Genomic DNA, 16589 nt, shown 5'->3' on the forward strand with positions numbered 1-16589 from the left:
CTAGATTACAATAGTACGATGCGGAATCAATTGAAAATAACAAAATACCAATCCGGCCCTGCGTCGTTCAGAGTAATTCTGACGATACAGAGATAACTCCAATAGCCCCACCGCAGCGCCAGTGCTTAGTGTTATTAAATAAACAATTCCATAACGATCTTTGTTATCAGACAGGGATTTAGGAAACTGCATAATTATACAGACAAACGACAATTTAAACAAGTACGGTTTAGACGAGTTATTGGTCAATATCTGCCGCACGGCGATAATCGATTTTGTTTTTTTAACTGTGATAACTAAATTTATAAATCAAGCTTATATTGTAAGTTAGATGCCATAAAGATTATGTATTACATTATCCGATACCGTGAAAAACATACGCTATGTGCATTTTGATTTTTTTTATATAAATACAAGAACAAGTTTTTAATCGACATCTTAGAGACTCTTGCACATAAATGATTTTTATTTTTCCTTAATAACTAAGATGAATAAAGACAAACTTTTGTTAACGTTTTTTAAATTAAGAAAATAAGAGTTCTGTCATCAAGAATATTTTACAACACAAACTTAAGATTCAAATCTTTTCTTTAAAAATAAAATATTACATTTATTATGGAAAATTAAATAGATGCAATAGATACACATCCTAGAACGTGTTCGTATTAAGGCCGTATCTCTCGAGGGTGCCCCCAAGTTTAAATATTGCATCATAAGAAGTGTTTTTAATTTTTTTCTGTAAAAATTTCTACCTGTGCTATCACTTTCCGAATAATTAAAATGACATTAACTTAGAAATACTGTAAATAATCTGACACCTGTCATATTCACTATAAGGAAACGATGCGTCGAGTTACTCTATGGAACTACCGCTTAAGCGGTCTAGGTACTTGACGGTACTGATAGATAGGTGAACTGTCTAACGCTTTCCGAAATGGTAGTAATGTAAGCTAGGCAATAGTAACTAAAGAAGTCGAGGTTCGTCTGGACCTATGCACCGAGTACTACCATGGAGCGCCTGCTTAAGTGATCTAAGAGTTAACCGGCCTTCTAGTCTTGTGATATTGCATGTAGTGTAACGGCCCCAGCTAATTATATATTCATAATGAAAGCTTAGCGCTCTGTCGCCAGGAGACCGCAAAGTCGGTAAATGTCCATACGGTAACAATGTGGATCCAGTCCAAAAAGTTCCTCCACCGCAAGTGCAAGTATGATAAAGATGTTAATCATGATGACCAAACGACACATGCCAATGGCTTAAAAAACATTATTTACGACTCTATCGTAAAGGTATGACCATACACGTACGTATAAATTTCAAGTGTCTGTCCCTTTTGATGTAATTCACTATCAGTTTTCAAAACGTCGTTTCTAATAACTTAACTTTATCTACTGTTGTCGTTAACACATTCTGTGCAAAATCGCGCTAACTATATCTAAAACATTAGCGATTTATTTAATCAACAAACAAATTTGCAAGTCGTTAGACACAAATTCCATTTAATGCTAGAGCTATTGTCAACAATTTGCTGATTGTTGTTTAAGTATTTTGACCCGGTGAAGCCTAGAGATTTAAGCACATGTATCACGATTAACTTGCTCTTAAGTAAAATTTATTTTATACGTAAGCGAATTCTCGATGGAGAATAATTCGACACCTGGTGCGTTGAATACTTTAAACTGCATAGCTTATGTAAATTATTAATTTCTAAATAATTTATTTTTTAGACAACATCGACAATTAGTTTTGATTTAAACCATTCCAATCCAATTCTCATATAACTTGGCTTTTAATAATCTTTACTATGTGTTTATGTTGCAACTATTTATCTTCCTGTCCGGATATGGACACCGTTAACTGTGACATAGTTACACTTAGAACTGCAGTTAACAACTATCTGTATGGTTCATCTTCATTTAAATTTTTGCGTGAATAAATAAATATTTAATAAATTCAGATTATATAACGCAATGGTAGCGTGATTTAGTAATATATTTTAATTAATTACTCATTTTCAAAGTCAAACTGAATTTGAGGGGGAGCCCGCTCGGGTACAAATACTATGTTTAACAATTTAAAATTGAATATATGAAATATCTTACTCGAATCTTGACAGCATGCTTTGTAGAACATCAGCAAACATTTAATCTAAAGCATCATGACGAGGAAGTTTCAAAAACGTATTAAAATCAATAAAACTTTTAAGACTAAAACTGCCATCATTACACGATTACGAAGATAAATCTTAAAAATATCATATAAAAATTACCTCTAAATGAAAATCATGTAAATTAATAAATTCCTTACTGCATATACACAACGCCGCTGTTCATGCCGTTGTCGACAGAGTATGCCTGGGGCATAGCATTAATATCTTAACGCTTTGCGGCAACTATTAATTATTTCATTGGTTTTAAACAATTGTGGTAAGTAAATAAATACAACAATTAACGCTATTTTTTTAAAATATTTCTGGAAGAAATAGACACAGTAGCAATTTTTAAAAGCAAAATATCAGCAACTCATTACCAACATTATTTTTATCATTACCAAATACTTCTAATACAACATAGTTTCGGAGAATATTCTTATATTTAACCGAGAGTGTAACATCTTTATATATGAATGTTACGAAAGCACCAGTAGCTCAAATAAAAACTTTATATTCTTTCTGACATCGGTACTTTGGTATTTATATCAACAATCTATTTACGTATACTCATCCACCCCAATAATTACTACTATACAATAATCAATTTTCTAGTTACGCAATTTTACCACGCCGCCACGTTGTCATTATATTTACTATTTGAGAAGTTTTATTATTTCCCGATGGTAAAGAAACAAACCCCCGTATGGAAAAAGTCCATAGCATATATTTTTAATTTTTGATCTGTTATGTCGGCCACTTTACAATGCTTTTCTTTTTCATTTTTTAGCAATGACGATGTTTGTAACGTACTGAAAATCAAGCCTGCAAACAGTCTCAGTATTAAACTGACAGATGACCACTAGTCTAGCTATGTTATCATACTTTTTGTTTTTATATTCTTGTTAAATGAATAACCTTAAGTTGTGTTTCATATCATCAATTCATTTTGAAGGCTTGGTTTAAGTTATCAATGAACGACGGGCTCATGATAACTCTCGACAACTAACACACATATGGCATTTATTTAAAGCAGAATGAACCTGTTTATATAAAACAGGTAAACTTATAAAAATCATAGAGTTTAATAACGAATATTTTTGATAAGATTCGATGACATTTGGTGATGTTCGCTATTTAAGTTCTAATATACCTAAACGCCTTACAGAAATCTTCAACGTTTAGTTTTTGATTGTGTTCCAGTCGAATTAAATGTTTTAAATTAGGTTCTAGACTGTGTTGTATATGCTCATATAAGCCTTTTATAACTAATATAACATTGGAAAAAGTACAGTTAAATTCACTGAAATTTTAAAGTGTAGACTTAAATCATTAAAATTAGCAATTGTCACCAATTTAAGGGATATTTGAAAATAGAATTGGTTTTTAAAGAGAGCGCAACTGCTGTGGTTTTTCATACATAACTATAGCATCGCAAAGTGAGATACAGGAAAAGATAACAGCAACAATAAACTTCGTATAATAAAGACAGCTTAATGATTTCCCCGCAAGAATTTTGTACGTCGCCCCCCACAGTGTACACGTGGGCGGTAGAGCCGCACGCGCTCGGGCTAGAGCTTACTGCCCGCGACAGGTGGGAGGGGCGTTATGACGTACCGTGACGTCACTCCCAGGGCTGCCAATCACGACTTATTACAGGATGCAAATGTCAATGCATAATTTATGTTATTAAATTAACCTATTTGAAAAGAGAACATAAATATCTGCAAATTGTAATTTATAACACAAAAATGGTTTACTAAAGTAATGAAAAAAAAGCTATATATCTGTAGTCGAAACAGTATTTTAACATGCTTATCATTTCACACGTAGAACATCCACGTGCTGAACAGATGCATTTCCCAGAAATTTCCAATAGATCCGGTCCGTAGCGGCCTATCCAGCGCCTTTCGATGACCTCAACAACGTCGACTGTCAACTTTGTGAATGTGGGGTCGTCCCACGATACGGTACCTTGTCTGTGATCCTTAAAGCCCCAGTGATTACCAGTTCTGCGCATTATGTGGTTTGTCCACCGCCACTAGGCCACAAATGCCAATGTACATATATTATCAAAATTTTTGGATTAGGATGGCAAAAGTTTTGAACGTGTTTAAGTGATTAAACTTTAACATTATTAAAGTAAATTACTATCTTTCTTCAGATTTTAATTTTTCTTAACTCGCAACTTATTTTTTGTTCAAATAACAAATAATTGATTACCGTACTTCCAAACCACAGTTAAATACTTCTTATAGAATATTTTTAGTTAATGAACCTTAGTCAACCCTACGTCAAGCCTAGAAAACTTGCACGGAATTTACGCTAGAATTATGATTTAATTGGAGCTAATAAAGGCGAGTGAATGTAATTGAAATTTGTTTATGTAGAAAGCTGACTGCGAACCACAATTTTATTAACCCTGTCCAGTACGGGTCGATATCTGCGTTCCACCTAATAATTACACGTAATTTCCGTACCGGCCGCATTGGGCGCTATGAACGAGAAATGATAAAGATAATTTACGTTATTTTCCCATTTATTTATTTATTCTTTTTAAATTCGGTGCAATAGTGGAGGCATTCTCTAGTCGACATAGTGTGGTGCAGAGATTACAAGTAGACAGGTGTATTCATGTGACAGTAAAAAAAAATATGTATAAGCTATACGATATATAGGGATTGAATATTTTATAGCTATCGTTTGTATATAACTTACAAATATTTTTTTTAATATTACTTGAAATTATACAACTTTTTTGGTGATTTTAGTTATTTGTTTAAAATAAACAAGGGGATTGGTTACAGCTGTTAAAGCTTTAAAGACTCATATGTCAACAAAAGCTTCAGCTTATTTAAAACACCCAATATCACATAAATATATTTATTCTATAGAAATGTGACAAACTAGTAACTTCCGACAGTACAAAATCTGCAAGGACTAGTAGTTAACGATATTTATTTTTAGTGACCCGAATTTGTAAAACGCTTTTTGTTACCATATTATCATTACATTATTTATTATTTCTAACCATTGATAATTGGATCGGAAACCATTGATATTTGGATCGGATGTACCATTCATTAACAGACGAAAATTAGCTAAACATTCACCACTTTAAAGCTTCTACTATAAATATACTTAATCGCTCTGTATAGTTGAGTGCAAAACTTAACTGTGATAACAAATCTACAAAATTTTAAATCTTACTGAGCACACATTTTTAAATAAGACCATTTCTAAATTTTCTTCTGTTTATATTATAAAGAGTATGTGTACCAAAAATAAATATTAAATTGCAAGTTTTATGTAATATGTTCTTTTGCACTCTTTTCGAAACCTCTTTACTCTGCACAGTGTAACTGCTGCGAGTGTTACTTAACATTATAATTAATTTTGCACAGAGATAATGTTATGTATTGATTCAATCAACTCAATTAATCTTCAAAATTTAATCCGAAAATATTGTAAAAAAAATGGGTATTATGTTGTTTTTATGACCGGCTTAAAATATATATGTAGACGGGTTTATTGATGATGGAGTCATAATATACACAATTTGATTGCACATGTGCGTCTGAGATACAATAAAATCTGGCTACTTATACAAATATTTGCAAAATAATTTAAAATTCTGTGCTGTGTTATTAAGTTATTTTCCTAAAATAATCAACGAAATGCAATTTCAATGAATTCTTCATAATATTTGATAACTCTGTATTTTCGTGCCCTTTGCTAGTATCCTAAATCAAAATTTGTCTTTTCAGGAGGATCTGCTAATTCATGGCGATAGCGTTTACGATGTGATCGATAAACAGGATCAACAGGCGGTCAGATCCGAGCTCTCGCGTGCGCCATCTGACGGAGAAGACAGGGTATTCCTCTGTAGAATGAACGTGGCAAGGAATGCAAGAAGGCAGATGAGGTTCGGCGACCAAAAGGTGAGAGGTGCATTTAAAATTTTTCAGACGACGCTGATTTTATTTATCCTTTGCAACTACATCATAACTCGTCAATAATTAGTGGGCTAATTCAAAAATATTGTAAAACTGAGAAATTTTATTAACTATCCGTTCCGACGGACTTTGTGCTGCCAACATATTTCAGAGTAATTAATTTTTATTGATTAAATTAGAAATATGAAATATTCGTCACCGCAGGAACGCTCATGTTCTTTCTACTCTCTATAACATCCTATACAATCCCTCTGCTCCTTCTTATCTCCGTAACCTCTTCCACTTCTCCCGGGCCCAGGACAAACCTTGTCGTACGAACGTAAGGACGTCACTGGCCATCCCCACCCATCACTCTGATTTCTTTTCCTATTCCTTCACTGTCCATGCTGCAAGATTATGGAACGCTCTCCCCTACGAAGTACGTGATTGTCCATCATTACCTGTATTTAAAAAGCGAGTCAAAGAGCACTATTTATCGCTAGTTGTCTAGTATATATAATATTTTTAGTTATATATGTTATATATGTATTTATGCTTATATTATGTATATATATTATTTATTATGCTTATTTATGTAAGTATATAATATGTAAGTATACATTTATGTTCATGTTAAGTATGTAATTATGGTCAAAAGTCGTATCTATTGTAAATATTTCAATTTAATTATTGTGCACGTTGTGTCTGCCTCACTTTTTATGAATCTCCTTCCGTAGGCCTACTGGAAGAAATTTCTGGTTAGAAATAAGTAGTGCCTGTTGTGTCAGTTATATTTGTATTGTTACTTTAGTGTTTTTATTGTGTACAATAAACTGTTAAATAAAATAAATAAAATAAATGATCAATTTATGAAAAATTCGATTACTTCCGATCGTCGTAGCTATTAAAAGACAATACGAGCTTGCAGCGCGTGAACAGTTGAACTCGAGAAATTCATAGCAACCTATTAAATGCGCTAAATTTCAATAGTCCTTTTATTTTCCAGCTTATGCTCAATAATATATTTCTTTCCATATAAATTTTCTATCACGTGATTTATGAAAAATTTTTATAGCGTGACCAAAGTAAATAGCAATTTATTTTTTTCAATTTATGGCGTGTATTTATATACATACATACATATATATATGTATATATATATATATATATAAATATATGTATGTATATATATAAGACGTTTGCTAATCCTCACTATATATGTGATAAATTACAGCCATACAGCTCTCTATCAGAAACAATACCAAATTGATACACTCTGTCTGTTTGAGTATATATCTCTTGTATCGCAATCGACATATAATGATTTTGTCAAAGGATTCTGTATGATGAAAAGAAAAACGTAAACGATTTAATTCGTATAGAATAATAGCAAAAAAAACGATTATAGTGAAATAATAGCGGTAAAATCTCAGCCTTATTGTGAACTTGAGAAATAAGAAATTAAGTAGAACATGAAATGAATTTTAGAATAGTTTTACTTATCAAATCGATATTCAAAAATATTCTTAGTTAATTTCTTATACTATGCAAAGTACTGCAGCGAACTTATTAACGTAAAAATTTTTTACCAGTTAACTACATTGGCGATGCAGAAATAAATTAAAGGAGATTGATAAAATAGGTAAATATGATAAAAAAGAATAGAGATAGATTTACTTAAAGAGATTAGAACTTAGTTTAGCAATTACTATTAAACACTAATATAGATGGTCTTATTTCCAATTCTATCAGAACATGATTGAAAAGGATTATCTAATAATAACGACATGATACAAAAGATTTAAATAAAGTGTACGTCGATGCTCTTTGCGAGCGTATAGTGAAATGTACGAAATAGCAGGTGATATTAATTGAATACAAAACGATAAAATTAAATGTTCGTACAACTCAAAAGTTAATTAACGCGCTAAGAACATGGCCGGAAGATGAGCCGCTTCGTCAGCACGCTCCTATCAAAATTGTAACGTCACTCAACCGACGTAACGCACATGGATTGAAATATTATAAATGAAATTGACGAGAACGCAATTAACAAGTAGACTTTCGAATCGTTTTAGTGAACGTAAATATGTCGGCTCGATGTCAGGACCATCACCGATGTCGACATGGACATGTTAATACACTGAAATCGTTTATTTTAAAATTTTTCACTGACCAACTATTGAGTAGTTCTTTGCAAACTAATATAATTTTTATTTCTGACATTTATATGAGGAAGGAATAAACAGTCACGTACTAAGGTTTATAAGTATACATACCTGTATAAATATATGCGGGGGTGTACAAATTCATTAAATAATATCTTTTAAAACATACTACTAGGGTGTAAAGGATTTTATTGTTAAAACAGCTTGTAAAGACTTTTTAAAGATTGTTAGTACATCAACGCGCAAGGAACCCTAGTCACTGCGGATTTGATGTTGATCGAGTTCAACTCATATGTTTTATCATCAGAATATCCTTATAAAGAAATTAATATTAAACGTTGTTTCTATGAAATTTTCATGACTTTTTCATGGAAAAACTTACCAGAATAAATGGTCCAAAGTGAAAAGTTATGAAATAAAAAGTTACAAACCAAATTTTTATTACGTTTTATTACGTATAATTGATTGAATAAGCCACACATACAATTAATTTATTTATGAATCTTTTACACTAAAAATGTACATATCTTAAGTTTTAAACTATTTAACTAGGTGGCAAAGCAATCTGAATCTTTTATAAATAAAGTGGTAGTGGAGACAGACATATTGGTCAAGTCCATTGTCATGAGGAAACTATTAAGAAGATGTATTAATTTCTTATGAAATCAGTGTATCTCGATTTACATTTGAACAGACATTAAAAAATAAAGCAACAAGAACTAACTGTTTAATGCCCATAATTTTTCATCTGAAGCATTATCTCGATAATCAAACGTTTAATATCGATAAGTTGTGTCTGACAGCCCTGTGCACAAATTGATAGGCCGCAATAGAGTAGAGTTATTACCGGTAATTGAATGCTCACGAGCTGGAAAGTGTTGAGTAGAGAATCGGGCAGTCTCCTGTAATTATTTTCGTACGGCCGTAAAATCATATGATCAGCGTAATCAGGCTTATCGGATCGATCGGTCGGAGTGCGCATTAGCCTCGGGTCCGTCGCTCGCACCTCGTTACGACGTATAACCGCGACTGAACATCCTTTTGTGAAAAAAATCTAAACAATACAGTGAAAAACAAAAGTCAAGAACGAAACATGTTTTCATTACCTATTCTTAAAATCTAAAACCACTAAATTATATCAAAATCCGTTGTTGCCGTGTTTGTTTTAAATATTCAGGTACATATTTTTACTAGCACAACGTCATGATAAGTATAGAAATAAAAAGTATGCGATGAATAAAATACAATAAAAAATTTAACAGCATTAAAAACATGGATAGCATTAAACCGTTTTCTAAACCAAAAATAAAATTAAGTTAAGTATTTTATATAATTGTATAAGTTACACAAAGACACAGACATTACGGAACATCTCTTACAGCCTTCAGTGCATTAAAAGGAAGGTCTACGACCAATGTTAATAGTGATGTTTTACAGAGCTGAAACGTGGTCTCTCACTTCGCTTTTTAGCGTCGCTGGGTTCTTCAGATTTTGGAGTGAACACAACAGACCGAAGAACATAAGACGAGCACCCACAAGGTGTACAAATGATCTCGTTTAATTTGGCAAAAGACCCTGGTTCTAAGCGGCTTCGAACTGGTCCTATTCAAAATCTATAATCAAACATACATAGTTTTTTAGTCTCTACTCTCTCATTCACAAAACGCTTCTCAAAAGTTCTATCCACAGTAATTCATCAGTTCATATTCAGTTAATTATATATCCAATATCCGGTCCCTGTACATAAATCTTATATGCAGGCAAAATACAACAGGGTGATTTAAAATAACTGAATATTATGTATGCCTAAGGCCAGTCTCTGATCTCGCTTGATTTTATAACACAGCCTAATTCCTGTATTTGACTCCGGCATTAACCTCTCTTTAATCTAAAATACATGTACGATGGGAACGACGCTAACACGAAATAGACGTGTGTATTTATTTCAACTAGGTAACAATATGATATATGTATTACGAGTAATTTGTTTTAGTACATATATATATCAAACTTCGAATACCTTCTATCATTTGATTAATGCTCTATTGTTCCTTTTAACTAAATCTTTCTAATGCTTCTCTGGAAGAAATAGCCATTTGAACTTCTTCGTTGTTCTATAAGCCCTTTCAATAAAACAGTAATAATGAAATATTTAAATAGTTTAGTATGAATAAATAAAATATAAAAAAACGATAAAAGAATAGAAGGAATTAATAACATTAAATCAATCTAATGCTTGAATATAATAAAATTCTTATAACAGTTACTAATTTTAAAAAAAATCAAATATGGTTACTTTAGTAGCACGATTATATCGTAAAGAAGTGAAAAGAATTATGTGCGAGAATTGTTCGTCAATTAAATGAAAAAACCACCACTTTGCTGTGATTTATGTTACAAAATGTGACTATATGTGCACTTTTACCAAGTGTACTTCTATATTTTACGACAATATTAAGAGAGCCGAATGATGTGACGATTTACGTCATACATCAAAATTTAAAATATATAATATTTTAGACTATCAAGATTGTTATGAAACACTGCATAGAAATTTGCGATCCTATATAATTATCCTAGATTTAATTTTTAGGTATAGTAATGTGCCTGTCTTTTTTATGTTTCTGCAGAACAGGCCATCCTTTGGATCAATATCTCTATCGACATTACATCTCGTTTTTTCTGTATGTTATTTTAATGTAAAATATTTATATTTTTTTCATAGTTATACTTTAATTGGGCCCTAATCTGTTCGTTTTGTGATTGATAAATTAATTAAAAGGTACAATAGTTATTATAGAAATCGTTGAAGTATTGTTCAAAGTAAAGTAATTAATAATTTCTAATAATATAGCGTGATAAATTACAGGTATAAAAGTTTTAAACGGGTGAACGTATAACTCATTTTTCTGCAAAGAGCTTTTAAGCTTTTACATCTGTTTCCAATCATCCTATAAAGCAATCACTTCAAGCCCTTATTGAAATACAGAGACTACAGAGCCTGCAGAAAGGAAACAATAATTAGTTTTAATTAGACACAGTAAACCGAATTTAAAAAGGTATTTTCCAACTTTATCAGTATATTATTAATAAGTTATTTATTATTTCTGAAACAACTAATTCTTGGATTTTGTGAACCGTGTATTAACAGGTAGAAAATGAGCCATAGATACACCCTTTTAAAGCCTTTACACCTACAACCAATCACCCTGTATAAAGCATGTTCTGTGTCACTTAAACGCCTATTGAACGGTCAATCAAAAGAACACAGTACCGCATTAGTTATATTAAATAGTAATCCCAGATGCAAATAGCGCAGGGATTTGAAGCCACAACCGTATCAATGTATGCAATTGAAATGGCTTATTTAAATATAAGTCCACACCCACACCTGGCAATAAGTGGTAAACTGGATAAAGAGCGTGTGGCAAGCGTAGAGACGCAGCTCGTAGCAACTTATTGTAATCGATGTTTGACTGAAGCCTAAATATTAAAAAACAAATTTATTCACACAGTCACAACAAAATGTATACGACTTTTTTTATTAACTCTATTTTGTATCACTGGGGTGTTTTGTCTACGATGCTTTTTTTTCGCCAACATTGATTATAATCTATTAAACGTAACCAACAAACAAAATATTAATAACGTACATTTTGTATATAAGTATTAATTAAAAATAAGGTTATTAAATTGGAAATCAATCAAGAATAATTATGTACCTTTATTAATTGTACTAGCTAATCCAACAGACGTCTTACATTAGTGATGAATAATCAATTCAGATCTCAAAGCGAACGGTGAAAGGCGCAAATTTTAAATAGTCATTATGTTTTCTAGCGTCTTGCGCAATAATTTTCTATTATCTCATAAAAATTTTCAGCAAACTATTATACCTAACTTATATAACAAGATAAATGAAATCGGAAAAGTTGTTCTCAAGTAATACCGTGACCAAAGGAAAAAGGCATTTAATTTTTAAATACAGATTTTGAAATATGGTCGGGTATCTAAGTTTCTTAGGAGAGAAATTTATATATGCTTATTAATACACAAAGCGATGATGTAAAAAAAATTGACATTTCATTTTACGTTATTCAAATTAAGCTAAAACATATAATCCTATTATTATAAATTTAGGAATATTAAAACTTAATCAAGAAATTAAGTCGCAATAAGCCGCAGACTATTATGTCGCAGACAGTAAATGAGTCCGTGTATCGGAAAAAGACTTCAATTTTAGAATAGGCGATAATATGAATAGCTTTTAATATTAAAGCTCAGCTCTCAATAATAGTAGTAATCATTATGAACACTTTGTTAAATATTATGGAGATCTGATCTTGTATTTACGCGGCGTTATACCAGAGAAATAAAGAGAAAATTGGTATTCACGCTTAATATACGTCACTAAAGCTATTTTGCGTTTCCTTAAAGATAATAACATACAATTATTATTTAAACACAATCAAATTTAATATTATCTCTCAATTTTTTGGAAACATTATAAAAATATACCACTTACTCATAATAATAGTCATTAAGTATTAAAAGTATCGATATTTACGCACAAACGTCCCCGCCCTCGAGGGACACTTTGAAAATTACAAATGCTCGCAATCAACGCTTTTATTGTATCCAATTAATAACGCGGACGCACGTGCTACTAGCTGGGCAACTAGACGTGCTTGTCGCACGTTTCAGTGCTGATTGCTTGCATAAATCACGGAATCACTTAACGTGCGAAGTTTCCCTGTAGTTCGAGAAGCATTGGAATGAAAAATAAATGTTCGACATTTGTTACGTCTATCTTCTTTGTCCTGGAGATAAATCAATTACCTTCAGCTATTTTAACACATAGATGTTAGTTATTTTAAAATTTTGTTCAAAAACAATGCATAGACGAAAATTACTCGAAATAAGAAGTAACATTTACTAAAACAACTAAATTGTTAAATGTATGTACGAAATGTGAAAGAAGTGAAAACAGAGAAATTGTCATTAATTAGTAAAATAAATAATGTACAAACAAACAAATACAAGACAGATGTTAGCGACCAATAGTGGACCAACCAAAGAGACGTGGCCATGTGCATTTTCGTAGATACATTAGCAAATGCTCTTTCATTATAAAACTCGTAAGCTCAATGTAATGTGTTTCCAAGATCAAAAGCATATACAAATATCCACCAAAGCAATGAACTCCGCTTCAAATTCAAATTTGAAAAATCTTAATACAACATTAGACAGATTACCTGTCTTATCGTCGTCAAGATTGATGTCAAGACCACTTAACAAAACCCGCACACCGCACATTTATGATAAACATTGAAATAGCCTAGCCACAAAGACATCGTTCCCGAGGTCTGCATTCTTCTCTGTTCCGATTGTTTTAAATCTTGTGTGCAGAAAAAATGTAGTAACGAAAAGCATTCAGGTCAAGTCAGGTTTCCACAGGTGATTTAGAAAAAGAAAATAGAACAGAAAATCTTCCGAATTAACAAACCGTCGCTATATTTACAGGCACTATCGCAAAGAGGACAGACAAGTGACTAGGCCGCCGAATGAATTAAATCCAGAGTAAAACGCTTCGAACGCCGTAACACAGTACATTAAATAATGGCCCCAATAGGCGGCCGCAGCATTTCATAAATCATATCGGAAATCGGACCTATGCGTACATTCCCGCTACACCGTACCCTCGTGAATAAATTAACTTGTATAAGCGAAATATTTAATCTGTTCCCTGTGTTATTAGCGTGTTATTCTCGATTGTATGCTAAAATTTATAGCAGGCTGTATCAGAACTCAATGGGATGATACTGTAAATTTTAAAATTCGATCTCTAGCCCTTGTAACTTTTTTTATTTTTATTTCATTCACTGATCGCCAACAATTTTTTAATGTTAAATTTAAAAAATTGGCAACCAACACACACATACCAGTATTGAATAAAATAAATTAATGTAGTTATTCCACTTGATTAGTATGACGTAATGATAATTTGTAAGTTCATTGCTTTCTTGAACTATATATTAAGAATAAATAACGCAGAAGTTAGCTCTTACTTTGGCATGCCTTCGCTGTATTTTTTTTTTCACTACCACAGTGAAATCATTTTCTCTTCTATTACAAATATTTACTATATTCACAAATGGAATGTTTTAATACTATCAATATAGGTGCATAAACACAGTATAAAGTAAAAACAATGATGTCAGAATAATCCAGTAAGGTCGAAGAAATTTCTGGAAGCTTTAAAGCAATTACTTTAAGAATTATCGATGCTAAATTAGAGCTGCCCATTCCGACTAACCTTTGTCTCTTAAATACTCGAATTACTCAGTTAATCGTATGCAAGATAGTTACAAGACTTGTACTATTAAATCGCATTTGCCATTTACAGTGGACTTAAGCGCAACTATTTGCTCAATTCGCTTGACTGGAGAGGCCGATACTGCGTTTACTGCGGTATCGCTTGATGAAGTTAAGAAGAACTACCGCTAATGAGCCTTATCGACTCCTGTGCAGCGATGACACGAACGATGGCTGCGTATAAAGCCTAAACACGCCTTGTTAGTGGATGGCCCTGCCGACAGCCATGAGGGGCCACCGGTAGCATTCTGGGAAATGTGATCGGCTTATTTGCCTTTCTACGATCTCGAACTACATTAATTTTTAATTTAATCTAGATTTAAGTAACAAATATTAATTTTTTACATTTCAATTAAATAGTTTTTTCTTTAATCGGTAATATGGTCAATAAACTTACTTTTATAGAGTAATGCTGCTGATATCGGTACAATTTTCTGCTACAAAAGAGATATCTTCTTAGAGAAATATTTGTCAATTAAATATTATAACGCATACAAGTGGTAACTTTAAATGATCCTATATAGACAATAACATAATAGAATCATAATAAATACAAACATATTATATAACTTTGTATTTTTTTTCTTTACAAAGTATTTAAAAATAACATAGCTATTATATTATTAGGGCCATTACGAACTTGACAAAGTGAGTTTATTTTTGTCATTGTCTGTCGCATGCGCATTTACGAGCGGGCTGGCGGGCGGTGCACTTTCATGCACGACAACCACTGCATGTGCGGAGGTGGCTAGATATTGGTCCTTTCTTATTAAAGTGAGTTTAAGTAAATAATTACCAAAAAAATATTTATTTATTTAAAACATTATACACTGTAAGAGCGAATATATTTATTTATTTAAGTAAACCGTACACAGTAGTTAAAAATATATTAAAACGTACCGTACAAATTGTGGTTCTGTTATGTGTTCCTTTATAGGTGACATAACATCAAGTATCTTTTGTACACAACATTGGAGAATGTACTTAATGCCTTATAAATATTCTCTATTCATCCCAAAGTAGCCCTGATATAAGAAGTAGGTGTGTAAATATTGGTACAAGAAGAGAAATTTTAATTAACTTTATTGATCAATACATCTTTTACGTAATACATTTGCAATTAGATTGTATATTATAATTTTTACATTTCACTTACGACTTTTGTTAGCAACGTGATCCTTTAATAAATATTGCAATTCATCTTCGCACTCGGATTTCCGTTTTGTGAGTCTTCCGCAAGCTTTGTACAGCACGTGACAACATGTTAACATTGTCGCACCGGCTATGCTTATGAGTCCTGCCCACAAGATGGAATCCAAAGTTTCCCAACGATTATGTCCCAAATATTTAGGCCTAACGGGTATTTTATGCTTAAAACTAGCTTCATCAATTCTTGTTTCCTTAAAAGCATTGATAATTGAAACATTTAGATCTGTTGCTAAATTATGAAAAACAGTAACACCGAACCATTTAGATAAATCAGTTTTGTATATTTGACGTAATCGTCTCTCTACAATTTCATGGGTTTTGCCCCAACCCTGCCATTTTTCCTTACCACTATTCCAATTAATGAGTAGATCGTAACAGGTAATATCTGATGGTATTTTCTTCACAGCAGACGTCAAAACTTCGGGCAAATCAGTCGACAAGAAGTAAAGAGAAGCGACCAATTTTCTACACTCGCCGTTCGTTAAATGGCGAGCCAAGTATTCAAATTCCTGCTTTGATATATCAATAGTAGATAATGTTAATTGACTGTGACACAGCAAATTGATCAAAAATGAGACGAACACTCTCATTTTCTTTGTTCATGTACGTGACATCGCAAATTTTGATTACAAATGGCGTTAATTTCGATTAGGTAAATACAAACGTAAAAACAAACATCAAAGAATCAAAGTAAATTTAGATAGTAGTGAAAAATTTACTTTATCACTTATCACAGAACTCTACAAGGTTAA

At 32.1% G+C, this 16589-nt stretch overlaps 1 protein-coding gene across 1 annotated transcript in view; it reads left to right on the forward strand.

The window, feature by feature from the left end:
• The window catches only part of LOC137920129 (PAS domain-containing protein cky-1-like), a 168801-nt gene that overhangs the window by 96262 nt on the left and 55950 nt on the right, over nucleotides 1-16589 (forward strand). The window contains exon 6 of the mRNA XM_068763362.1: nucleotides 5918-6091. Within this exon, the coding sequence (XP_068619463.1) occupies nucleotides 5918-6091 (174 nt within the window). The remainder of the gene's footprint in view (nucleotides 1-5917; nucleotides 6092-16589) is intronic.

Source organism: Battus philenor, unplaced genomic scaffold (assembly GCF_028537555.1).
Source record: "Battus philenor isolate CCGP_79_NKW_IND1 unplaced genomic scaffold, ilBatPhil1.0.hap1 SCAF_18, whole genome shotgun sequence".
NCBI classification, from domain to species: domain Eukaryota; kingdom Metazoa; phylum Arthropoda; class Insecta; order Lepidoptera; family Papilionidae; genus Battus; species Battus philenor.